Genomic DNA, 25,531 nt, shown 5'->3' on the forward strand with positions numbered 1-25,531 from the left:
GTTTAGCAGGGAAATCTTTGCTAGTTTTGAAGAAGTTCTGAAAGGTATTTCATTTTATAGTAAAATCGTGTTGAAAATGTGCGTATCAAATATGAAAAGGCAGGTATATAAGGTAATTTATCTGTAAATCCCTCAATCGTCATTGTATTGCATTTCATTATGCAATCCGCGTTATACCTACCACAATGCCAAGTACAACATAAATTAGACATTTATGACCATTTATTGAACGCAACAATGTTTTTTTCTTGCTTTTTTGAGAAAGAAAAACAAGTATTGTTCATTGCCTTTGGAACATTTGGAACATTTCAGTTGATTTGGTCCTTGTTTTCCAAACAGAAACCTTTTACACGCTTTTTATTTTTCCTTGTGGTAGGAAGAAAAACAGTAAAACAAACAACAACAAAAAAAAAAAAATAACAAAAACAAAACAGTTTCTGTCTTCGTTCAGGCAAAGATGGACTTTGTATTTTCAACAATGGATGTGTGAGAAGTATTTACATATAAGGCAAAATAAGAATGTTGTAAAAGGTTACTTTAAAAAACAAAACAAAAACAAACCAATTGAAATGTTCTAAATACAATGAACAATATTTGTTTCTCTTTCTAAAATAAACATTGCTGTGGTCTTCCAAAGTGTGTTTGCTCATGTGGCTGTGACTCACCTGGGCTGGGTTGGTTGGACAGGGGCGTTTGGCTCCTGTGTGTTCCAAAGTGTTGGCAGTTGAGCAGTTTCTGCAGCCTGCCTTTAAAAAGGAGCATATGAGGTTTCTGGAGATGGTGGGGTATTACCATTGTTTCTGTTAGAGTTTTTCTACTGTAGTGGCACCGCAAACCGACTTGCTGAAGGCCAGGGGTCAGTTAGTGTGGACAACCCACTGCCAACCCACTCCTTCTTTGATAATCATTTTTTAATTGGCTTGGTTGTGTGCGTCCTCCTCTCAGTGCGTCTGATTATGAAACCTTACTTTCATCCCTGACCTTCTGTGCTAGTTCAGCCTTTGCATGACACGGGCATCCCTGAAATGCCACCACACGGTTTCCCCCACAATTACAGCATTCAACATGTTCAATGTCATGATCTTCACAGCATTTGCCATATCTACATTTTCCTTTACATAGTGCTGCTATGTGGCTGAATCTCTGACATTTATAACACCTTGTGGTTGGTCTTTCATACTTCTTTACTTTCGAAACACAAATAGACTAGCATAACTTTCTCCAGGAGCTCATCTCCTTGGAACGTCAGTAACATAGCTGAGCTTTCTAGCCTTTCTCCGCTACGTTTTTTCTCAGGCGAGTACCTTTAAGCACTTTCCCTCCTTTCGAATTGACTTTTAACTCCTCCTCTGAGATTTCTGAAGACACATTATAGATAATTCCTTTAACGTCACTGACGTCCGGGGAATAAAATCCTCTACACTCTTACCACTTAAGTTCCTCACTTTACAGGCTTTGGTTTGTTGATTGGCTGACTTGCAGTGCTCCATTAACATTCCTTTTACTAGGGTTTTAGCATGTCAGGTATCTCCTAAACTCTCGTTTTATGGTGCTTGACAGCTTGAGTAGACTTACTGATCCAAAACCTGCACATCCATCCTTTACTTTAAAACGCACCTTGAACTCTTCTCCCCCCTTAGGCATCTCCGTCTTCCTGCTCTTAAGTTGCCTGTCCATGTCGGTATCTGCCGAATGTTTAATATTTGAGATTATTTCTCATCCCTTTTACCCCTTCTACTTTTCACCTATTCCCATTCCCCTCCACCCTTCCCAGCCCCTGGCATGGGCTGGCTTCTTGTTTGAACAAGCTGTTTGCAGCAGCCTGGTACTGCAGTCAACGAGAAGTAGCATATTGCGAAATGTTGTTGTTATTTGACGATCAAGGCCACCGTAGAGTGCAAGTCTGAACTTCAAAATTACCCTATAAATATCACATAGTGACAATAGCTTGTTTTGTCAAAATATATGAAAGAACATCTTAACCATGATTTCTACATAAGAAATGTATCAATACACAGTAACCTGTTGACAGTGTAGGACAACAGGCTATCAGTGATATAGCATATTGTTGGATGTAATCATTTCAAATGAAAGCATTGTCACCTACATGCACACATACGTTCAGACTGCATGTTTGCATTCTTTTAAACTACACAAGGCTACAGGAAACTACAGCAACTATTCTGAGCAGCTATGTTTCCTCTTATAATGTGATGGGGAAACGACGTAAATTGTTAAACTTCAACCAGTCAAAGGGAACTTTCATAACCTGGCAATCCAAAAGTTCTTCTTACTAGTGGCTTATAACTTATATGTAAAGCATTTAATAACAATTGGCCAATAATGCCATTACAATTTGTAACTCCTTTAAAAAGGGTGCCTCATTTCAAAGTGGTACAAAAATCCCATCGTGGGTGTGCACTTAGTTCTTGGAGGGACGCAAAGGCATAACCACCCCTCCGTCTGTCTAACAGACTGGTGACAGGTGATGACTGTATTAGCCCGCTGTTGCTGCACTCAGAGACCTAGTGGCGCTGGATGAAGGCTGGGAGCGAGGCAGACTGGGGGGGGACGACAGCAAGAGGTGGGCAAAACGTAAAAATCATCATGGTCTACACAAATCTGTGGCACAGTGTGGTGAGGACCTAGATTTGGACGGCGGCTGCGGCAGAGCAGTCAGTCTCCGTAGCATCTAAATTCCCCGAACGCAAGCGCACACCCAGCTGTCGCGGGGCTGATGTGCTGAGTGCTGGCGGCGGAGGTCTGGAAGGTGTGTCGGTCTCTGCTGTCTCCCCGCCTGTCAGCCCCCTCAGTGAGTGAGTGAGTGTCTGTGTGTGTGTGTGTGTGTGTGTGTGTGTGTGTGTGTGTGTGTGAGGGTGGGGGTGGGGGGGCGGAAGAAGCTACGAGAGAGAGAGAGAGAGAGAGAAGTTTCCACCGCTCCTGGCGCACGGTCGCCGATCACTCCCTTCACACGATGGCACGTCTGTATCCGTGTGCAGCTCTGTTGCATTGGGAGCCCCGCCGCTTTCAGGAGAACTAAGAAATCTACAAGAGTCACCATGGCTGAATTCGGAGAGAAAAAGAGCGCCGTCGGCCCACCGGTTGCTGTCTGGAAAGCTGCGTCAGGAGGAGCCGGTACGAGCCTGGAGACGCACCGGGGAGAGTCGGTGTCAAACGGAAACTGCAGCGTGTCAGACACCGCGAAGAGGGTCCAAAACGAATCCAGCTGCGAGTCCCCAACGTGGGAGAGCACAGGTTCAGATTCAGCCTCCAAACCAATCCCGCGACGCAGCAGTCTGATCAAGGTAGGCCGTAATTTCCCTCAAGACAAAAAACATCTTACCTTGTTTCTATAAATCATAGGAAAATTTAAAAATGCATGCAAACTGTTGCAAGTCCAGAGTAGACCTCAAAAAAACAATCCCGTGTACTAGTTAGATCAAATATGACATTAATGAGGACATGGTTACTCAAAAAATACTTGAATTACACAGCAACACTATAAGCCCCTGAAGGAATGTGATGCTGATGGGAAATTAAAAAACCAAAAAAAAAAAAAAGCAGGCCATCAAAATACAGTTAAGTCAATACAAATTCACTACTGAGTCAAGCATATACAGATGTGACATGTGGAATATCAGAATTATCAGTCACCTCATCCCACCTCACCTGTTGCAATCTAGAGGTCGAGTCTGATGATGTCATACTTAAGATGATAGTGACCTACTCAGCCTACAGGACTTAAAAACAGTCTGGAATAATAGTTTCAGAGCCTCATGAGCAGGCAAGGTTTTGTTCCAGCCAGACTACAGCAGGCGATGTCACTTTTTAGCAGGAGGAGGAGGAACTAATAAGTGCCACCACCTGCTGTAGTGTTTGGTTAGAATGAGAAAATGCATTCACTCTGCCCTCTGTGCCTCACAGTTGAATACCCCTGTCCAATTAACTCCACTGCCTACACTGATCTGAGCTCACATGTGAGCAAATGTCAAGTGTATTGGTATATAATCCTTGATTGAAATATCACACTTATTCCCAATTTATATTGGTTTAGGAACCAAAAGGCATTTAAAGGAGCTTCATATCATTGACATCTAATCAATAACTCACCCTCTGACTTTGGCCTTTTATAGTTTCTGCCTTTAGGCATATGGAAAGTTTTATATTGATCTGTAGTTGCTGTTTGTCTCAAGGGCTACTGCCTGCAAAGACATTTGAACATGGCTTCATCCGTGTGTGATTGGCCCCAATATGGCAAGACAGGAAGCTGGCCAGTTGGCCAATTTCCTTGCACACTCTTCATGTTGCAATATTGCTATTAAGTTATGAGCAGTTGGTGATGACACGTCACTTTCTCCGTGGCCCTCCCTTTCACTGGAACACTCACACACAAACATTTCTCACCTCCTTGCCCACACACAGGCCTGCTCTTGTCTTTCTTCTGTTAGTTTCAGCAGTGCAGTGAGCCTGACACTGGGGATTTAAAAACATTCTGTTTGCTTCAGTGCAGATCTGGCGTCTCGTGCTGGGTCCAGAAATGGCACTGAATAACTCCTGCCAAAGGCGGCGCCTGATATGCAGTGCCGTGTTTGATGCGTGACGTTTAATGGCTCCAGAACATCCCCCGTTCCCTGGGCACTGCCTTTACTTTAAAGAGTGGTAATGCAGGACAGCGTGGGAAAACATGCTGCTCGCTGCACATGTATCCCATGTATTGAAGCAGAAATTGGCATGCATTGGTAGTACAGTGATGTGTTTGACTGTTGTATGTTCAGTGGGCACAGTTAATGCTGAAATGTTCAGTTATCAACGAACCGAGTAGCGCAGCAGTGCACATACATTCGCTCTTTCACCATAAACGTGCTTGTGTTTTGAATTGTAAACTCCTGAGGCTTTAGATAGACAGAGGTCAGTCTCAGAGCCTGGGAGTTATGAGTCCACCTGTCAACATAATAGTTTGTTTTGCTGTTTGCTAAACTACCCCTATGGTTAAACTCAGGATTGCTCACAATAGGATTTGGGATGGTATGTAGGCAGATGAACGGGAAACATGACATTCCAGACCGGTTTTAACAGGAGTCAGGGGATTTATGTGCAATATGTGTCTGTATGTGTGTGTGCGCTCCTGCTCACTTCAGCTGAGGTAATGAGAGTAACCTTAACTATATTTCATCAGTATGTACTTGGTGTTGTCCATTCTCCTCTCATTTATTCTGTCTTGGTCTTGTGTGCGCAAAGGAGTTGGAGAATCAGGTGCCCACTCAGTTTAGGTCGGTTTCAAGTTGAGCTACATAACCTCTGCTCTCTTTCTCTCTTTCTAGTTTAAAGTACACACACACACACACACACACACACACACACACACACACACACACACACACACACACACACACTTGCACAGACCTGCCTTCTAGGAAAGTACAGCTAAGCACAACACATAACTGCCTCCAATCTCTCTCATTACTCACGCCAACATAAAACACACATGGTTGGAATGTGTATGTGTATGCACACTGCTGTCCTGTGAAAAGCACCCATCTCAATAATCTCAGCTGTTCATTAGCCAAGAAAAACAGGGCAGATAACACAATTTTTATACAATCCAATGAGTTTTTAAAGGGGTGTTTCACCTCATAAGGGAGACGGTAATACTTATACCTAGCTGAATACTTATAGGAGTAGTCTTTCATTTTGGGGAAAAACCTTTTTATGAGGAGATTAATATCACTCTTGTATCTGTCCGTTCAGTATGGAGTACCAGGTTAGCTTAGTTTAGCACATAGACTGGAAACCGGGGACACAGCTTCCCTGGATCTGTCCAAAAATAACAATTCACGAAATCATACGTTATATCTTGTTTGTTTGAATTCATACTAAAACAAAGTGTATGGAGAGCCAGGTAAGCTGTTCCCCCAATGCTTCCAGTCTTTATGTTAAGCTAAGCTAACCATCTCCTGCCCCAGAAATTATATTTAATATTATATTTTGACAGATATGAGAGGGGTATCGATACTTTCATCTTAAGTCTCAGCAAGAAAGCACATAAGGGTACAAAAAGTTGTACTATTTCTTTAACGGTCATCATGTTTTTAACTGGACAGCTGTATATTTCAGAACGTATTTACACAAGTGTGCTTGAGTGTAAATCTTGTGTGTGTTTTTGTGTCTGCATTTACCCCTGTCATTATGCATGTCTAATGGGTTTGTGTGTGTGTGTGTGTGTGTGAGCATTTTGGATGTCTTGGATGTGTGTGTTTTTCAGACCGCGTGAGTAGCATTAGCCAGAGGCGTTAGCAAACAGCTGGGGATGGGAGTTGTTTGAGTCAGAGCAGCCCTGAGCACCTCCTGCAGTTCAAATCAACATCTTTAGACTGCTTTAAACCACTTTAGACCACAGCCCTGCAGAGCACAGAGACTGGATAAACCCTCTCAGTGACTGTGATGAGGACACAGGAAATACTACTACTCTGGTGCTTGAGTCGTTTCACATATACAATCCACATTCGTGATATACATCCAGCCATGTTTGTGTGGGGCTTTACAGAGACATGTGTGTGTGTGCGTTTGTGCATGGATATCTGAGTGTGTGCCTGTTTTTTAGCCTAAGTAAAGTCATCAGTGATGCGTGTGGAAACTCTGCTCGGCACGCTAATCGCTAAGTTCATGCTCACAGTTGATGCCTAACTCAAGGCTCCAACCGCCTGTTCTTGGTTTTAGTTGCCCTCCGATCTTCAGGAAACGCATCTGTGACGTTTGTCAGCTGAAATTGTGGTTAGCTCTCCGACGAGATGACATTTTCAATTCAACCTTTTACTTTGGTGGTGTGTGAGTTGATTGTGTGTGTGTTTGCGCATGTGAGTGCTTGTGTGCACATGGGACTTCAAAGGTTTCAAGCGTAAAAGAGCATCTGCTGCTCTACTTGCCACAAGGGCAGGGGTTTACAGTTAGACTTACCATATTTTCTGTTGAATATTATTCATATATTGTACATTGAGCTGCTGACAGAGTAACTTGACCACGTAGTGCTTCCTGTGCCCTATTTTACCCCAGTTTCCTTCCCAAGACACAGTGTGTGAGCATGGCACACTTTGTGATTAGTAAGTAATAACGCATGAAGATGTCCTGATTAGGGTTGCAAATAACAAGTAGTATCACAATCAATTCATCTGACAGTTATTGTCAGAAAATGGTAAAAAAAAAAAAAGAAAAAAAAAAGAAAGCCCATCAGATGTTCCCTGAGCCCAAGGTGACATCTTAAAATTCCTTATTTTATCTGACCAACTATGAAAAACACAAAGGTGTAACATTTTGTATCATATACAGTGACATAAAAAAGAGAGACACAGCAAACCATTACATTAGAAAAACTAGAATTATACAATTAGCAAATGTGAAACATTTTTACTAGCGATGCATTATTTTGGTGAATCTTGATGGTAAAGTCCCTAACTTTCTCTTTTGACTGCCTTTTTTTTTTTGCACATTCCAAACATCATCTCACAATTCCCAGTAAATCCCCCACCCCTTTCCCCAAAGTGGTGTTGAGCTCCAGGGTGAAACCATACCATTAATTGTTCATCATCTGCTGTCAAACAGGCCACGGGCAAGACAGCTCAGCCTTCCTAGCAATTTTCCCTCTATTCTTTATTCTCTCTCACCTAACAACCATCTCTCTTTCTCTGATTTTCTATATGTCTTCATTAGTGCATCAAAGACGACCCCCAACAAATGACCTACATCTTCATTCTGCTGACTCGGAGATGCTGTAATTAGTGATACAGGCATGTTGTATCCATATAACCATACGTTCTCATACATCATACCAAGCATGCATGTAAGCTGGCTAATGAAAGCGTAAGGCCATGCGGATGCCTACAGGGGCAGAAGCTCTAACTATCCACATAAGAGATGGGCAGTAATCTCCCAAAGAGCTTCTTTATTTATTTCTCTCCATCCTTCCCCTAGCTCACATTTTTTTGGCTACTTTGTTTATCTATTTCCACATTATTTCCACATTACAAAAAGTTGAAACTTTCTGTAATGTCTCTCTATCATCTTGTGTGTCCTACTCTGATCAGTTTATCTGATCTGTTCTGCCACCCATGCCACCCCCATTTTTCTCGCCCTCCATCCATCCTGATATCTGTCCATCTGTTCAAGCAGTGTAGATGTCCTATCAAGAACATCATTAATCTCACAGTCACAAAATCATCATCTTTTGTATATCTCCAGCAGATGAAAACTAGCAGATAATAATGAATGTTTAGACATTGTTGAATTATTTTAGCCTTTTTTATTTATTTTTTATTTTAAATACCTGACCTCTGTAAAATACCGTTACAGTGAGTTTTAATTTAAAAAAAAGACAGAAAACAACAAAAAAAGTATTTATTAATTAAGACAATATTTTTTTTCTACATGGCTACTATAGTAAATTAACTATAAAAAGGGGCTTGCAAAGTTTTCATGGTGTATATGTTAGTCACTTGTTGGGGTCACAAAGTGTCAAACCTGAAAACAGTGTGTTAGGAGTGTTACAAGTGATAAAGTTTTCTCACAACAGTGACATCCGCACATACTGTATCACCGTATCAAGAATCCTTTCTTTCTTTCTTTCTTTTCTGTGCTGTCACTCCACTCAGCTCTCAGTGGAGACACAGGAAGCTCTCTGTGATGGGCTGTCAGACTGCTTCCTGTTTTGAAGTGCAGTGGTGGTTTTGGAGACTAGTCCTCCTCTTTGTGAGAAAAACAAAAAAAGGGTTATTTCGACGGTGACATATACAGTGCATTCTAATAGATTAAGTACATCGGAATTTAAATTTCATTAGGGGCTGGGGGTTGGGCCTGTTTTGTTTTGCTATGTGTGTAGCTACTCTAATCTGTCAGAACACTGTGCCTTTTTGAATGGAAAAATCAATACATTTACCTTTTGTATTTTATTCAGGTGTTCATCTACTTGCAGGTTGCTTTGTGCCCTCTTTTTTTAAAATCTTGTCAGGATAATTTATTCAGGGTCAAGAGTGATGTCAGCGTTGTTTGGTCGGGTGTTGGAACTCTATCTCCGTCTCTAGCAGCTATTTATGTTTTAGGCTAACAGACATGAAAGTGCAGGAGAATCCTGGTATTTCCCCGGCTTCCAACACAGCTTTTGATAGGCGTACACCTTGTGAGCTTCATTAGTTTTTACGGGAAGGTATCCATTGCTTCAATATGATTTCTGTTCATTGCTTGTCTATTAATCAGGGATGGCCGGGATGTTTGTTACTGGTCGTGTTATTTATGTGGAGTTGCCTAATTAGGTAAGGTGTGGACAGGGATTGGTGCTGATACAGCCACAGAGGGACCATTACTGCTAATGTCACACGCAGAGGAAGAGATATAGACTGAGGCCAATGTTAATATCCGGTGCTTTTGGCTACACTGCATGAAAGAAAAGGATAGTGTGAATGATAAGATGGTACTACATGCTTCTGTGTAAAGGTGCATGTATCTGTATTTATGAGTTAAGTCAGTTAGCTTTGGTATTGTGCCTTATTCTGGGTCACAGGAGAATTAGCTTTTAAAAACATTTCAAATTGGGTGCTGCTTTCAAAATAAATTATTTCAAAGAGAGAAAGAGAGAGAAGCCTGTTTTTATTTTCACATTTTCTCCCAGCTAAAGTTGCATCTGAGAGTTAAATTTTGAGGTGTTGCTGTAGCGTCCCAGTGGGGGCAAGTTTTTAATGAGAACACAAAATCAATTAGCTCAATTACAAGTCAGTATTTTCTTTTGTTAATAGATTGGATTGGAAGGGGGGTCTTAAAAGAAAGGCTTACTATCTTCCTCATCCCGTGTCACCCCCCCCCCCCCCCACCACCACCACACACACACACACACACACACACACACACACACGCACACGCACGCACACACACACTCCCCCTCTCATGCCCCAAGGCACAGGGGTAGTTTTAGAGCACTGCCTCCCTCCCTTACTACGCTAGCTCAAAAAAATTTGTCGCCATTGGAAACACTTCCCCATTTTACTGAGGCGATTCTATGAGGATTTGTGATGGTTAGATGCCAGCCCTTCCCTCTGAGGGAAACCCTTTCATCCTCTGTGAATTATGCCTCCTCTCTTTCACGTGGTCAGGTCCTTTTTTTCTCTTTCTTCTCTGTTTTTGCCTTTCATATCCAACAGATTTATTTCATATGAAGGGTTCCCTCCTCTCTTTTCTCAAAAGATCTAAGTGCTCTTGAGGATTATATGAATGAAATCAGATGAGTAGAGATTCATCAGCCACAAATCAGTATTTGCAGATGTTCACTATAAATGTGAAAATGTTCATCAGCCTACTGATGATCAATTGGACCTCTTAAATGCTCATATTTTTACAGTTTTGAGAGATAAAAATATGAGTTTTATGTATTTGTCAACCTCAGAGCAACAGGCTACTGGATTTGGTCTTCCACTGAAAAACATACGTGCACTTATTTTTCTAAAACATGATTTGATTTAGTCATCATTTCAAAACAACTTCCAGACAGAAATAAAAATAGACCGTGATATTATTCTTGTAATAAATCCTTTAAAAAACTGTTCATTTGTATTAGAACATTTAACATATATATTATTATATTGCATGTAATAATTACATTTCTTTAGGTGTTTGACATTTGTTAGGATAAAACAAACAATTTGAAAATGACCCTTGGGCTCTGACAAATTGTTATGAGACATTTGTAGACATTCTATTGACTAAACAATCAATTAATTGAAAAAATACGTTGCAAAATATTCTATAATAAAGTAATCATCACTTGCAGATTTTAGATTTTGCTTCCCTCCCTTTGATACATACGGGATGTAAGTATGACAGTAATATGTTGAGTATGTGGGGTTTTTTCGCCTTCAATCACTGTACTTTGGACTGAATCAACTACAATTATGTTATACTGCTTATTCTGCTTTAGATTAGCTTCAATTAAGTCTTTGATTTGATTTTATCAGGACTTTAATATATTCATAATTGAATAACTTCGCCCACATTTATGCTCTTATCTATTAGTCAAAGGACGTCTGTTGGGGGGACATCTGATTGGTCAGTAAATCAGATGGATGAGCTATGATGGTGAGCTCAGATAAACTAATTTGTTCTGCCAGTGTTGTTGTGGAGGGGCATAATCAGAATGCTGCAGCCTGCTGCCTCTGTCTAGGCAGGTATGATTAATGGTGTAATGGTGAAGGGCAAGGGCAAGCAAAGGCTTTTAGCATGGTATCAGGAAAACAATAACAGACTGGGAAGAGGAAGTGCTATATGTTAGACCAAATAATCCGTGTTTGTGTATAGTTATATAAGATGATATGCCTTTTAAACCTTTGGGATCCATTCTGGATGGCAAAAATGTCATGCTTAAGCAAAGAATACGTTTCAGAGGGATCACTGTCTGTCTGTCTGTCTTTTAATTAATTTTGCTTCTGTTCATTATACACCCTCCTCCTCTTTTTATCTGTCCCGTCCTTTCATCCTTCCTTCTCTCCCTCCTCATCAGGATGGGTCACGTGTGGGTCGGGAAAGGAAGAAGACGGTGTCTTTCAGCAGCAGCCTGTCAGAGAAGAAGATAAGCAGTGCTGCTGACTGTATCCACTCCATGGTGGGTCAGCAACAATGTGGCCCTTTTACTTAGAATATAAGCTTAACATACCTGTGCATGTGAAATGCATACATTGAGGGTTACTGGTAGATCACAGGCTTTTGAGCCCGTGAAACATGTTCAGAAGTGAGATGGACTGAGCTCTACACTGAAAGTCAGTGTGTGACAACTTCATCCATATCTTGCTTCCAGGTTGAGGGGAGTGAGCTGAAGAAAATCCGGCCCAACTCACGTGTTTACCAGCGCTACTACATGCTGGACACAGGCCTCCAGGCTCTGTGCTGGGAGCCATCCAAGAAGGAGTCAGACAAAGCCCGGATCGCTCTCGCATCCATACGAGAGGTCAGTCTCCAGAAGAAAAGCTTTCTAAATGAACCCTCCATGGCCATTGCTTTATGACTTACCTGATACTTTTAGAATAAGGCCATGGATATATTTAGAACTTTGAACAATATGGAAGATAACAGTTGATTTGTTTTCATTGTATCAGACATGGGTTTATTGCATCTCTTGTGGTCTCAAATTCTAGGTACGGACAGGTCGTAATACAGAAACCTTCCGTACCAGTGGAGTTTATGAGCAGATTTCAGAGGACTGTGCATTCTCCATCATCTATGGACAGATATATGAAAACTTGGACCTGGTGGCCAACTCTGCTGAAGTGGCTAACATTTGGGTGACTGGACTAAGGTGTGACACAACAAAGAAGTGCTGTACACCTGTACTTAATAAATCTACCAGAAACATATTAAACAATTGTTTTTCTTCTTCTCACAGCTCCTTCTCACGTAACATTTCATCAGCATTGTCCTACAGCAGTACTGTATACTGAAGACAGTACAAAAAAAATAACTAGCTGTTCTAGTGTACTTTTGTGTGTGTTTTGTCTACTTACAATCTGATGTTCTGACTGACTGATTCATCCTTTTATGTCAGTCCAACAATATATCCTGAGTCTTTTCCTTATTTTTTTTCCAAATTTGATTATGATGAACAGTGAGATATTGGTGGGCCGATTGCTCTTATAGTCCTTTGAGACCTCTTTGTTATCAAAGGCTATACAAGTAAAAGATTTGTCTTTAAACTGACTGATGAGATGGAAATGGAAATGTTTGTGATGCAGCATTGTAAGGAAACATTCTGTCTTATTGCATCAACCTTGTCTATTCTTCTCTCATCTGCCTCCAGGTATCTAATGCAGTATGGGAAACATACCCTGGACATGCTTGCTAGCAGTCAGAACAGTCTTCGCCTCGGCTGGCTGGAGCAGTTGTTTTCCTCTGCTGCTGATTCGGACAGACAGGAAGATGGTGAAGAAGGGATTCACTTGCAGTCAGCCATTAAATTGATACAGAGTGTGAACCCTGGGGTGAGCAGTGGCAAAGTAGAGCACAGGTTTAAAGAGCTTCAAAGAGTTAGGGAGAGGATGCGTGGGCTTACCCTAGATAATGGATCTGGAGTTAAAGATCACAATGAAACCAAAAGAATAATGGGAAGAAATGAGCGAGTCACCAAGCAGGAGTTCATCGAGGCTTTCCATGACTTTTGCACTCGTCCGGAGATCTACTTTCTGTTGGTGCAGTTTTCTAGCAACAAGGAGTTCCTGGACTGCAAAGACCTGATGCGGTTCCTTGAGGCTGAGCAGGGCATGGCTCAAGTGGGTACCACAAATTAATTCCACATACAGATAGCAGAAAACAAGTAAGGTGTACATGGACAGATGCAATCCCAGTGTTCCCTTTCTAAGGGTCTAATTTTTCCTTCATCTCTCAGGCTTCCTCTCTCACTGTGTCTTGTAGGTGAGTGAGGAGACCAGCTTGAAACTCATCCAGTCCCACGAGCCATCGGAGGAGGGCCGGCAGCAAGGATACCTGTCTTTGGATGGCTTCACCAGCTACCTCACTTCGGCAGAGTGCCACCTCTTCGACAGGGAGCATGACACTGTGTGCCAGGACATGTCCCAGCCTTTGTCCCACTACTACATCAACTCCTCCCACAACACATACCTCATTGAAGACCAGTTTAAAGGTCCCTCCGACATCTCTGGCTACATTCGCGCCCTCAAAATGGGTTGTCGATGTGTGGAGGTGGATGTTTGGGACGGCCCTGATGAGGAGCCAGTGGTGTGCACCGGTCACACCCTTTCCCCACCACTGGCCCTGCTGAGTGTGTTAGAAGCAATTGGAAGATTTGCATTTGTGGCATCAGAGTATCCCTTAATTTTATGTATTGAGAACCACTGTTCACTGCGACAGCAGAAAGTGATGCAGCAACATCTCATGGATATACTAGGAGAGATGTTATACACAAATCCCCCACATGAAGGGGACTTGTTTTTACCATCGCCACATGGCCTAAGGCATCGAATCCTACTGAAGGGTAAGAAGCTGGGGCCAGGTAGTGATGGGGAGGATGGGGAAGTAAGTGAGGAGGATGAAGGGGCGGAGATGTGTCAAAGGATGAAAGCAGCTAATAGTGGAGGGGCAGCGCCTGGAGGAAGTGAGAAGGACATGTTGCAGAAAATCGTCCTTTTCACAGCCGTCAGTCATTCTAATCCTCCTCATCTTCCTTCCAAACGGTTCCAGCTCTTGAAGGAGCTGTCTGATGTAGTAACTCTTTGCCACTCAGTGCGCTTCACTGACTTTCCAACATCTTCCAAAACGCAAAGACCTTGGGAACTGTGTTCCTTTCATGAGTCTCTGGCTGTGCATCTTGCAGGGGAGAGCCCTGGGGACTTTGTCAATCATAACAAGCATTTCCTGTCACGGGTGTACCCAAGCCCCATGCGTATCGACTCAAGCAATATGAACCCTCAGGACCTGTGGAAGTGTGGGTGCCAAATTGTGTCTATGAATTTTCAGACAGCAGGACTGATGATGGACCTGAACACAGCTTGGTTCCGGCAGAATGGGAACTGTGGTTACGTTCTTCGGCCAGCTATCATGCGGCAGGAAGTGTCTTATTTCAGTGCCGACACCAGAGACACAGTGCCCGGTGTGTCTCCGCAGCTGCTTCATGTGAAGGTGGGGCAGGATAATGTATACACTCTGAGAAATGTGTCCCTGCTAGGGAGCCCTATCTTTGTTCATGCTTGGGACACATTTCTCCTGAAACTTAAACAGTAATTCTAATATATTTGTGATGGGGTCTTAATTTGTAGTTTTGGCCATCATTCTCTTGAGTAAAGATAACATCTGAGAGTTGTAATAAAGTTTTAATAAACACGAGTAATCCTCTAAACTCATGATTATGTTCTAAAAGCCAAAAAAGCTGATCCTTCTTCCAGGTGATAAGTGGCCAGAACCTGCCCAAGCCAAGGGGTTCTGGGGCCAAAGGGGATGTGGTGGACCCATACGTGTATGTGGAGATCCACGGCATTCCAGCTGACTGCACAGAGCGCCGCACCAGGACAGTGACCCAGAACGGGGACAACCCTATCTTTGATGAGAGCTTTGAGTTCCAGATCAACCTGCCAGAGCTTGCTATGGTTCGCTTCGTGGTGCTGGATGATGACTTCATAGGGGATGAGTTTATAGGTCAGAGTCAGAGATCAAATGGGTTACTGTAAATGAACTCAACACATAACTCGAACACAAAAATTTCATAGTTTAAGTTCTTAAAATAGTGGATTAGACTATTAAATGCTATTACCACACAGGTTTTCTTATTCCTTTGAAATGCTTTAAAATTAAATGTGATTTTCCTACCACAACAGGTCAGTATACCATCTCTTTAGAGTGTCTTCAGCCGGGTTACCGACATGTACCACTTCAGTCTCTGACAGGAGAGGAACTTCCCCACGCCAAACTATTTGTGCACGTGGCCCTCACTAATCGTAGAGGAGGGGGAAAGCCTCACAAACGGGGCCTGTCTGTGCGGAAGGCTAGGAAGGGGAGGGACTACACAGCTCTGAGGGACTTGGGAGTCCGGGCTGTGGACGAGGTTTTCAAGATGGCTGCTCCACTGCTTAGAGAGGCCACTGACCTGAGGGAAAACATGCAGGTGAGGAAGATCGTAGAGGGTGGGAGTGGGACTTTGGCTGAATATTCATATAGTGGACACTTTATCATAGCACAGAACAATGAGATGTATTCGGAACCATGTTTAATGAAAAATGTGTCATTAATAAACATGATTCTGTTCTAATAGCTATTCTACTCCAAACAAAGGCACAATGAATGTTTAGCACAATTTAAAGAATACATAGAATATATTGTTGTGCTGAAATAACTATATAGTTTTAGGTTACACAACAGCTATTCTGATAATTTATTATATTGAAGTCATTTATGCAAAATAAGCCGAACATTCCCTGTTTCCAGCTTCTCATATGGAAGAAGTTGTTGCTTTTATCTGTTTTATATCATTGTAAATTGAATCCCATTGTCTTTTGGGCTGTTAACTTGACAAATCTAGCATTTTAACAATGTTACATTGGATTCTAGAAAATTTGATGGGTAGTTTTTTAAAATTTTCTATACAGTTTATACACAAATTAAAAATTATTAGTGAATAGTGAATCTAATTTCTGCTGATTATTACCTATCAGCCGATTAAAATTTTAGCAGTTATGATTGTCTATACAACTTAAGAGACCGGACTGCGGTTGCTTTTGTCACCCTGTGGAAATAAAACAGTACTTATATGTTCAGTCAGTAGTGGTGGTAAGATCCACATCTCTTGATTTCTTCCATTTAAGTCCAAACTACAGCAAAAGCAGAAGTGCAGGAGAGCAAATCAGTAGTTGAAAGAAAAGACAAATACCTCTGTTGCAGGGGTCGCTTTTGATTACCTCTTTGTGTGTGTGTGTGTGTGTGTGTGTGTGTGTGTGTGTGTGTGTGTGTGTGTGTGTGTGTGTGGGTGTGTGTGAGAGAGAGAGAGAGAGAGAGAGAAAGAGAGGGGGGAGAGTGAAAGCAAATCAAACTGGAGACAGAGTGAGGAAGAGATTTCCCAGATTTTTTTGATCATTTTGGTTTTGATATCATTCAGTGACTCTGTACTGTTTTTCCACCAGGCCCAGAAATAAGAGAGAGAAAGAAGGGGAAAGGAGTGTTCATGTTTAAATCTGCAGATTTAATTTGTCCGTCCTCCTTTTTCTTTAAACAGAACTCTGTAGCAGTGTTCAGGGAGCTGTGTGGGGTGTCGGCTGTGGCTAACCTTATGCAGTGCGTACTGGCTCTGAGCTCTAGAGTGTCAGGACCAGACGGGACGCCTTTGGTACTGTTTGACCTCCGGGACCACTACCCCACCCTGGAGCCTCAGGGGCCCCTGCCTGATGTCCTTCGCCGTGTCGTCTCCACCTATGAAATGGTGAGGAGAGAAGAGACTAAACAGTTAATATGCTTCTTGCCTTGCATGTATAAAAGGCTATACATGGTACTTAACTCTGGAATTCATCAAAAGGAAGGAAAGACCAAACAAAAGCAAAAGAGATCATGGATCAGTCGGCAACCTCCCATCTCCTGTGCACTTGACCTAACAATGAAAATCCCCCTCCCAGACAAAAGCTTTCCTTTTTATCTGATATGCCCTCAAACACAAAGTGAGCTCTCATTGTTATGTAGCAGACAACATCCCCTTTTGGTCTAGCCGTAACAGGGCTCGTAAACACATTAGCAACATCCTCACCTTGGCCTGAATCCACTGTGTGTTTCCACCCCAAAAAAATGCAGACTTTCATTGACCAAGCAGAAAGTTATTTAAATTACTTAATTTATGTAATGATGTCAAAAAATGAATCCAGCCCTCGAGAAAAACTCCCTTGTGAAAATAAACACAAAGAGAGGACAAGGGCAGGAGAGGGGTCAATTGGCCCCCTAGTTAACTCATCAGCCGGTCAATAAAGCGGGATGAATCAGTGTGTCTGAGTGGGATTAGGCTGCTCAGGCTTGCTGCAAGGACACAATGTCAGTTTTTCTTTCTGTCCTCTTTTTCATATCTCATTTTCAACACATTTCCCTTTGGTCTCTATCTGCGTCTTTCAGCCTCATTCCTTCTTTTACTCATTCATCTCTCCCAGTTCACGCCTCCTCCTCTTTTTCCCTCTGGGCCTTGTAGGACTGTGGCTGCCCAATATAAGCGGTGTCCATACAGCTGTGGTCCTGCATTTGTCAGAGTGGTAGCCTCTCCATCTGTCTGGCTGCTGCAATACTTTTAAAATTGATATTTGCTCACAGTGCACTTCTTTGTGTTTCATAATAGATGTTCCCCAGGAGTCTCTTGGGTGGGATGATGGACAGTCAGTATGAATTGCCAATTTAGTGAAACTGTGGAGAGAGCATATGTGATGTGTGCGATTGTATGTTCATTGTAGTGAGGGAGAGAGTCACTCAAGTTTGTAGCCAGAAACTGACTTTAGTGGAGATAAATTGATCTGTTTGTACTCTTATTAAGTAATGATCAAGGTTTCGGTGTATAAGCTGTGACACTTTAATTTAGCTGAGGTTGTTTGTCACTGCCATGCAACTAGCAACTGCACAGACCTGTGAAAGTGTGTTTTTGAATTAGTGTTTAAGTAAGAACTTGTGTGTCTCTATGTGTGCATGTTTAGCCACTTCCATTTCCAGCCAAGCGGATCAGAATTGAAAAAGCTCACCCTGGTGCTGAATATCATTAGCGTACATTTGAACATCGTTTGGCTAAATGGATTCCACGCCTCAATCCTGATGCCTGGAGGTAGTGACAGGAAATGGGGATGAGTGTGTGTGTGTGTGTGTGTTGTTGAATTGTATTTTATCCCTTATATGTCGAACAGCCCCCCCCCACACACACACACACAGCAGGGTCATGTCCCAGCAGGGTTTGTGAGAGGAGGTGCGGAATTAATCAGGCAGAGGATACTCATGCCATTCCTGTGTGTGTGTGTGTGTGTGTGTGTGTGTGTGTGAGTGTGTGTTTTGTGTGGTCATTAATAGAGCTTTCACATTAGTCTCTAAGGGTGCCTTCGCTTACATGCATGTGTATATATGTTTGTGTCTACTGTGTATTTTATGGCTGCCTACACTGCAAACTCCACTGGCTATTTCCATAATTTTAACAACCACCAATGTATGGAAAACATCACAATAGTGTTTTATTTGTTTGTAAATGTTCACCTCCCATTTGATTTACACCAACCTGTTCTCACTCTTAACTTGTAAAATACAGTGTTCTTTTACAGCAGATAATAAAACAGACTGTATATGATCATGACAGTGGGATTTACTCACCAAAAAAAACAAGATGGTAAAATGAGTTAAGGCTGCACCACAACTGTGTGTGTATGTGTTTCATGCTAATAGATGTTTCCCTGTCTGCAGATGGTCCAGGCGAGCAGACCAGTGATCGAGCTCTCCGATGGAATCTACGACAGGATCCTGCATATACAAACAACGGGTGTGTAGGCGTGTGTGTGTGTGTGTCGGTTTACTTGTGTGAGTGTGTATAAGAGATGCTGCTATTTAGAGCGTGTGTTATGTTGTGTGTAATGAGAGGAAACCAGGCTGTGCCCATATTCCTAGTCCACTCGTGACAACTCCCACACAGCCTCTTTAGCAGTGCTGTTATCCATACTGCAGTGGCTGCTTTTGTCATTAACTTAAATCCCTTTCTTTCCCTTCCTCTCCTCTCCTATTTCCTTTCCTTTCCTTTCTTTTCCTTTCCCTTCCTTGCTTCTCCTTGTATCCCCTGTCCTCTCTTCACCTCTCCTTGTATCCTCTTTCCTGTCCTTTCCCTTCCTCTCTTTCTTTCCTTTCATTTTCTTACCATATCTCTCTTTTTATTTTATTATTCTATTTCCTCTCCTCTCCTCCTCTCCTCTCCCACCATATTTTTTCCTGTCCATCTTCTGCAAACATCCGTGTTAGTGTTACACAAGGTTAGATTAATCTTTTTACTGCCCTGGCTCATCTGTATGATTTGGATGGAGGGGGTTGAAATTGGCACAGCTCACCCTTTAGTCTCTTAAGCGAAGGGCACCGTATCCGACCTGCTTATATCATTTCTGTGATCATAGGCAGAGGTTTGTTTACTTCAACCTGCCCCTTTGGTTCCTCAGACATAAGTCAGCGAGACTGTCGTCATTGTGGCAATAAACAACCTAACAAACACACTAGTACACACAAACATTAGCCACATCATGTTCAGTCTTCAACTGTCACCCAGGAGACAGTATGATTGACATTATTTATGTGTTTTTCTAGGTGCTGGATTTTAAAAAGCAGCAGTTACGGAAGTTTTTTCTTTAAGAAGAACTCTTTGGGGATATATTTGAGCTGAAATGTGCGCAAACTCATCAGCTTTTCAATACCACCCTCGAGAGATGTGCAAATAGGAAAGAGGAAATGAAGGAGAAATTTAGATAAACCTGATCTGAATCATATTGCAAGACGATGATGATAGTTCAGTTGTGGGCCACTGTGGAGAAAGAGTGTTTGACAGAAATGAATATTGTTTACAAATTTGCAGACTGCTCCACTCTGCACCCAGACAACTCATCCTCGACTGAACTTATTTTCGGTTTTTAGGAGCCAAAGCTCCACTCGCTGATCAAATAATCTGTGACATAATCATCCATTTTATAACTAAGGCTGTAGTGCAGGCTAACTGCTGCTGAGGCACTGTATTACTATCTTATACTCTATCTTGGGTACTTTATTTTAAATGTGATCACATGTAGTATTATTAATAAACAGAGTGAGATTTATAAGTGTTCAGCCCCGTGCTGTTGTCCTGGTGCCAGTATGTTCATCTGATAAAGAACTGCTGCAGAGCCCGAGGCCTGATCTCATGACCACAGCTCTTCCTGTGTGTATAGAGTAAAGACTGCGATCAGGTGATCCCAAGGCGGAGATCCACCCCTCAGTCTGGAAAGAGGGAGTGATCAGCGAATAAAGCATAAACAGGTCACTTGGAGTCAGCCATGGGACAGCTGGTGGCAGGGATGGATGTCTGGAAGTTACATCAGAGCAGAGAGATGAAATGCAGAGGGAGAAGAAAGCCGTGGGAAGATGAATGGCAGAGATAGATGGCTGGATGCAACGCTGAGAGGAAGACAAGAACACCATGGTGTGCTGGTGTGTTAAAGGGGTGGTTCTCCGAAATTGCAAAAACACTTATTGTTTTTACTAAAACTAAACTCACTTGTAGTGGCATATAGCCATTCAGATAGTGTTGGTTTTATTTTGCCAGGTTTTGAGATATTTGTCTCTTTATAGCTTTTTCTAAATGAAAATTTGTTTTTAAAGAGTAACAAAGTCTCACGTCTATTTTTACCAGCCAGCATCAGTGTGGATTTGGTCACACGTGTGCTCTGTTGCACCCTGGAGTACACTTACACCCTGGAGGGGTTTTTTTCAGTGACACCTGGTGTCTTCCTAGAAACAATGTCCTCATCATGGGAATTCACAGAAGACACTGTTTATAGTTTTCTTTGGGACCAGTTCTCAGTAGAAAATATATCATGAAAAGCAATTACAATGAGTCTATGCATTATTCGGAGTAACACGGACACTGTTTCTGGAAAGAAAGGTTGCTGCTGAATGTTTCAATGCTGTGTTCACCGCAAAATTACATTCACCTCACCCTTGAGACATATCTTGACATGAATACTATCTGTCTAGCTTGATGACCACTAGAGTTTGACAGATAGAACCCCATTATTACTAGATTTTTAGGGAGATATTGATACTGATATTTCAGAGTTTAAAAAATCTATTTAAAATATACTGAGAAATGTTCATTTTTTTAAAAAAAGACTCATGACATTCAAACGTTTTTGATAAGGTCCCCTTAATATTGGCTGTTAAAGAATTGTAAATGCCATATGTGCTGAAAGGGACATTTTATATTTGAAAAGTAAACTTGTCAGTGATGTAAAGAAAGCCTAAATAACTGAGTGTAAAAACATAACATGGAGATGCTTTCATATATACAGGCTACAAGGGCTCAGTTAATGATTTGATAAGTAAGAAAATTATGCTAATCATATGCCATGGCCTTCACACCCACCAGATCTCAGCCCAGTTGAGCACCTATGGGAGATGTACGTGCAAAGTGTCAGACAGCACTCTCTACCAATATCACCAAAATGGTGATACCCTATGGAAGAATGCTGTTCGTCTTTCTAGTATGTTTCTTTCTTTCTTTTTTTTTTTTTTTGTAATTTGGGTGAACTGGCCCTTTAAGAACCTCAGTTGGGCATTTGCTTTTCCTCCAGGGCCCTGACTGTATAGTGGTGAGACTCACAACTGGAAGTGTAGGTTTTACACCTCATGAGATGCTCCTGGCCTGGTTGTTTCTTATTGACATCAGAATGGAAGTCGGATCTGTCGGTTTTCTCTTTCTTATCAAATTTGCTCAGAGTCCAGATAGAGGACTGGAAGTGAAGGTGATGCACTTCCTGCTACGTCCTGATTTGCTGGCCCTGGAAGTTGTTTTGGCCCCTGGGTCGGGACCCTGTTTTTCTGTGTGTGTTTGTCTGTATATGCACACTGTCCCAGTGCTGGCTTGGAAATAGTGTTTGCTCCATTGGCTTTGCTTGGTTTCACAGGAAAATAGATACACACGCATGAACACACACACACACACACACACACACACACACACACACACACACACACACACACACACACATACACACAGAGGCACACACTACATTGGCACGTTGGCTTTGAGTTGCCTAGCAACTACACAGTAAACGTTGTTATTAAGGCAACTTCTGTAGGTGTGTGTGAATGTGGAGCAGTGACAACATATGTGTGTGCAGGTGTGTATCCATGTGTGAGGAACTTGTAAATTATACTCGCACCCAATCTGTTTACTCTTTCTTCAGTTTGTGTGTGAGGTCCACAACTTGGCATTTTTTAATGTCTGGGCACTGGTTGATGGCTCCCAGTAATGTGTGCCCCGTGTTAACCCACTTCCGGGTTTCCATGGTAACAGTGGGACAGTGGCCTGGGGCGGCCAGAGGAAAACAGACACACAATACAACTCATTGCACGCGCTATAACTAGCCGGCGGCCTGACTTCAATGACACTGTCTCTCTTTCTCTCGCTCTATCTTTTTTCATCTGTCTCTCAGATTTTCCATCGACTTTACAGCATCGTTCAATGCGCTTTCCTTGTTTCTTTGTTTCTCTCTCTATGGTATCTACTGGTTACAGGATGGCTAAAATGGCATTTTTAGTCCAATGGTTAACTCATTTTTTAAGGGGCATGCTCCTCCCCAGTTGTCTTTTGGTGTTAGGTTTGTAGAGATCCAGTCTTGGCTTCAGTTTGAATTTCAATAAAGAGAGATTAATTATAAGCATATAACAATACTAAGGTTAAGAGAGAAATACCTTACCAATTTTGGAAGTGTATTTCAAAGATGGCAGACACTGGCACATTTTGGCTGCCGCTCCACCTCTGAATCTAAGCTCTGCCGTTTAATCTAGGCCTTTGACGCTATAACTTGGCTGGTAATGTTGTAATGTCATGAGTTTCTGGCCACATGATACCAATTACCTTCTAATTCAGATAAACACTTTCACTGGATTAGCATCTCCAGATCACATCATTATTTTGCCCTCTAAGAAGTTCCCTCTCCTGCTAGTTCCAGGACTCCAGGACTGATTTACTGTCTGACTTTGTTGTCCTGCTACCGGAGTGGTCAATCTTTCCGTCTCTATCCCATGCCTTGATCCTCACAATCAATCAAAAAGCAACTCCACCTGAAACTGGCTTTGCTCAACATCTGTTCACTCAACAAGAAAAGCCTCATTCTAAATGAATTTATAAGGGACAGTAATCCAGATTTCCTATATCTCACTGAAACCTGGCATAAACCTCTTTCTGTCAAAAATACTGGTTTTCGCCTCCTAACTCAAAGCCCACCTCATCTTCAATGATATGTTCAGACCATTTCAGTCCTGTTTCTGCTCCATTTCCACTGCTACACTGACAACGTCCAGCTCTGTACTCTATTGCTAACTCTTGAACATTCACTGTTGTTAAGTGACTATAGTGACTTTTAGGTCACAACTTTTGAAGTCAGATTATATGTGGTCAAGAATTACAACAAGTCAAATTTACACAAGGTGAACAATACAGTTCGTTCCTGTAAATCTTTGAATTCTAAAGTACAAAGCGTGGACCTCTAATCTGTTGTGGTTGTGTGTGTTTTCGGCTCTAGCAATGGAGTTTCATGAGAAGCTGCAGAGCCTGGCAGCGAAGGAGGGGCTGAAAGGTCGCAAGGTCAGTCGAGCGCTGGAGAGCTTCAGCTGGAACATCACGATCCTTAAGGTCAGCAACACACACTCATGCAGTCATAAAACCCAAACAGCCTAAGGGGTAGACCATTAGATCATGTTTTGGCCTTAAGCTAGTTGCTCATTTCTTTGCTCTCTTTCAACCTCCCTCCATCCACATCTCACCCTGCCACCCCATGTCCTCCCTCCTTTCCCTCCCTAATTTCCCCTTTTCACCTCCCTTTTCACATCCAGGGCCAGGCTGACCTACTGAAGCATGCCAAGGCTGAAGTCCAGGAGAACATGAAGCAGGTCCATGATGCGGCTTTGACTGGAAACCTCACCAAGGAGAGTCCAGGAGTGACAAGAGTCCGCTCCCAAATACGACGAGGCCAGGATGACAGACCCGCCACGAATGCTAGAGGAACCTCTGCATAACAAGCAAATGAGAGAGGACACAACCAAATTGCCATTTTAGATGCTGTGACAGACCCTCCTACTGTCGTCTATTTGTTCCAACGTATTAGTCTGCCACAGTGGGAGAGTTTCATAATGTTGTGGGAGTACAATAGCAAGTACCCCGTTTATAAGAAAGAAGAACAGAAGAGTTGATGAATGTAAAAGTCTTCAAAAAGCTGCCACTTTCCACCCACCTGTTGCTGAACACTTGGGAGCTGTGGACGTCAGAGCGCTGCTGTGAGGAGACAAAAGATACAAATAAAAATTGAGAGTTAAATGTAGTTTGTTTTGAAGCCAAGGTTCCACTGTTTGTACTGTATTAAACTGTAAATATACCAAATGTTTATTATCTTATGTGCAATGTTTTTGAGGTTTGAACTGTGTCATAAACAGGGAGGAAAAAATGTCATTTTTCTAGCACGGTCTGGAATGACTTTAGTCAAAAGATGTTAAAAACCTTTTGAAATCTTTTGGAAATCAGCCACCTCCACGTGCTGGTGGTTTGTACTTCACTAAGCTGCTATAGTACCTAGCAATATCAAGTAAGGAAGGTATTTTAAATTCAAATGTCTTGGACCAGTGCAACCCCTATATGCTCTCTCCAGTTTTTCCATGAAGCATTTTTAGGTCCTGGATCGCTGATCTTCATCCAGTCACCATGAGGTCCTTTGTCTTGCCACACAATTCTCCACTTCACCCTCTAACTATTGTCTTACATACAGTATTGTATATTTTTGTATTTTCCTCAAACCCTTGTGGTAATTAAACCACTGCTACCTGCCATAATGATCAACTCCATTGCTGTAAATGTCTGCCTCTAGGAACAAATACTGTTTTGTTGAAAGTGCTTAATTTGTGTTCAAAACACTGTACAGTATTTTATTATGTAATTCTATCCTTTTACTGTAAAGAATATTTTAAATAAGTTATTGATCCTGAATGAAAACATTCCATAAAGACGTTATTGGTGCAGTAGATGAGGCTAAACATGTTCAACTCTGTAAGGTTGCAGTTCATGATTACCTTCCGTAACAATCAGGATGGAAATAAACTAGTTTTTAAATGACTGATTCTCGTGTCTGTTGTTGTTTTGCTGCAAGAGCCTTACTTTAAATGGGCACTTATTCATACTGACACAAGTTCTGTGTAGTGCTGAGATGACAGCTGGAGACGCTCATCCACTGTATATCGGAAACAGACCTATGGTGCTGTAATATGCAGTGAAAATAGC

General features: G+C 42.1%; 1 protein-coding gene across 2 annotated transcripts; it reads left to right on the forward strand.

Moving 5' to 3' along the window:
• LOC120786324 (inactive phospholipase C-like protein 2) lies at window positions 1-25,335 on the forward strand. Of its 2 annotated transcripts, XM_040121727.1 has the most exons (13): window positions 1-44; window positions 3,000-3,305; window positions 11,534-11,635; window positions 11,828-11,977; window positions 12,165-12,325; window positions 12,824-13,292; window positions 13,435-14,658; window positions 14,922-15,171; window positions 15,351-15,637; window positions 16,742-16,945; window positions 18,934-19,009; window positions 23,787-23,896; window positions 24,097-25,335. In XM_040121727.1, exons 2-13 carry the CDS (start codon window positions 3,060-3,062, stop codon window positions 24,277-24,279), a joined length of 3,462 nt encoding a protein of 1,153 aa, XP_039977661.1. In that variant the 5' UTR covers window positions 1-44; window positions 3,000-3,059; the 3' UTR covers window positions 24,280-25,335. The 2 variants fall into 2 exon arrangements, with proteins under 2 accessions (XP_039977661.1, XP_039977662.1); XM_040121728.1 differs by lacking the exons at window positions 1-44; window positions 3,000-3,305; window positions 11,534-11,635; window positions 12,165-12,325 and having other exon boundaries at window positions 11,890-11,977.
• Window positions 25,336-25,531: the final 196 nt, after the last annotated feature.

The sequence above is a fragment of the Xiphias gladius genome, chromosome 24 (assembly GCF_016859285.1).
Source record: "Xiphias gladius isolate SHS-SW01 ecotype Sanya breed wild chromosome 24, ASM1685928v1, whole genome shotgun sequence".
NCBI classification, from domain to species: Eukaryota; Metazoa; Chordata; class Actinopteri; order Istiophoriformes; family Xiphiidae; genus Xiphias; species Xiphias gladius.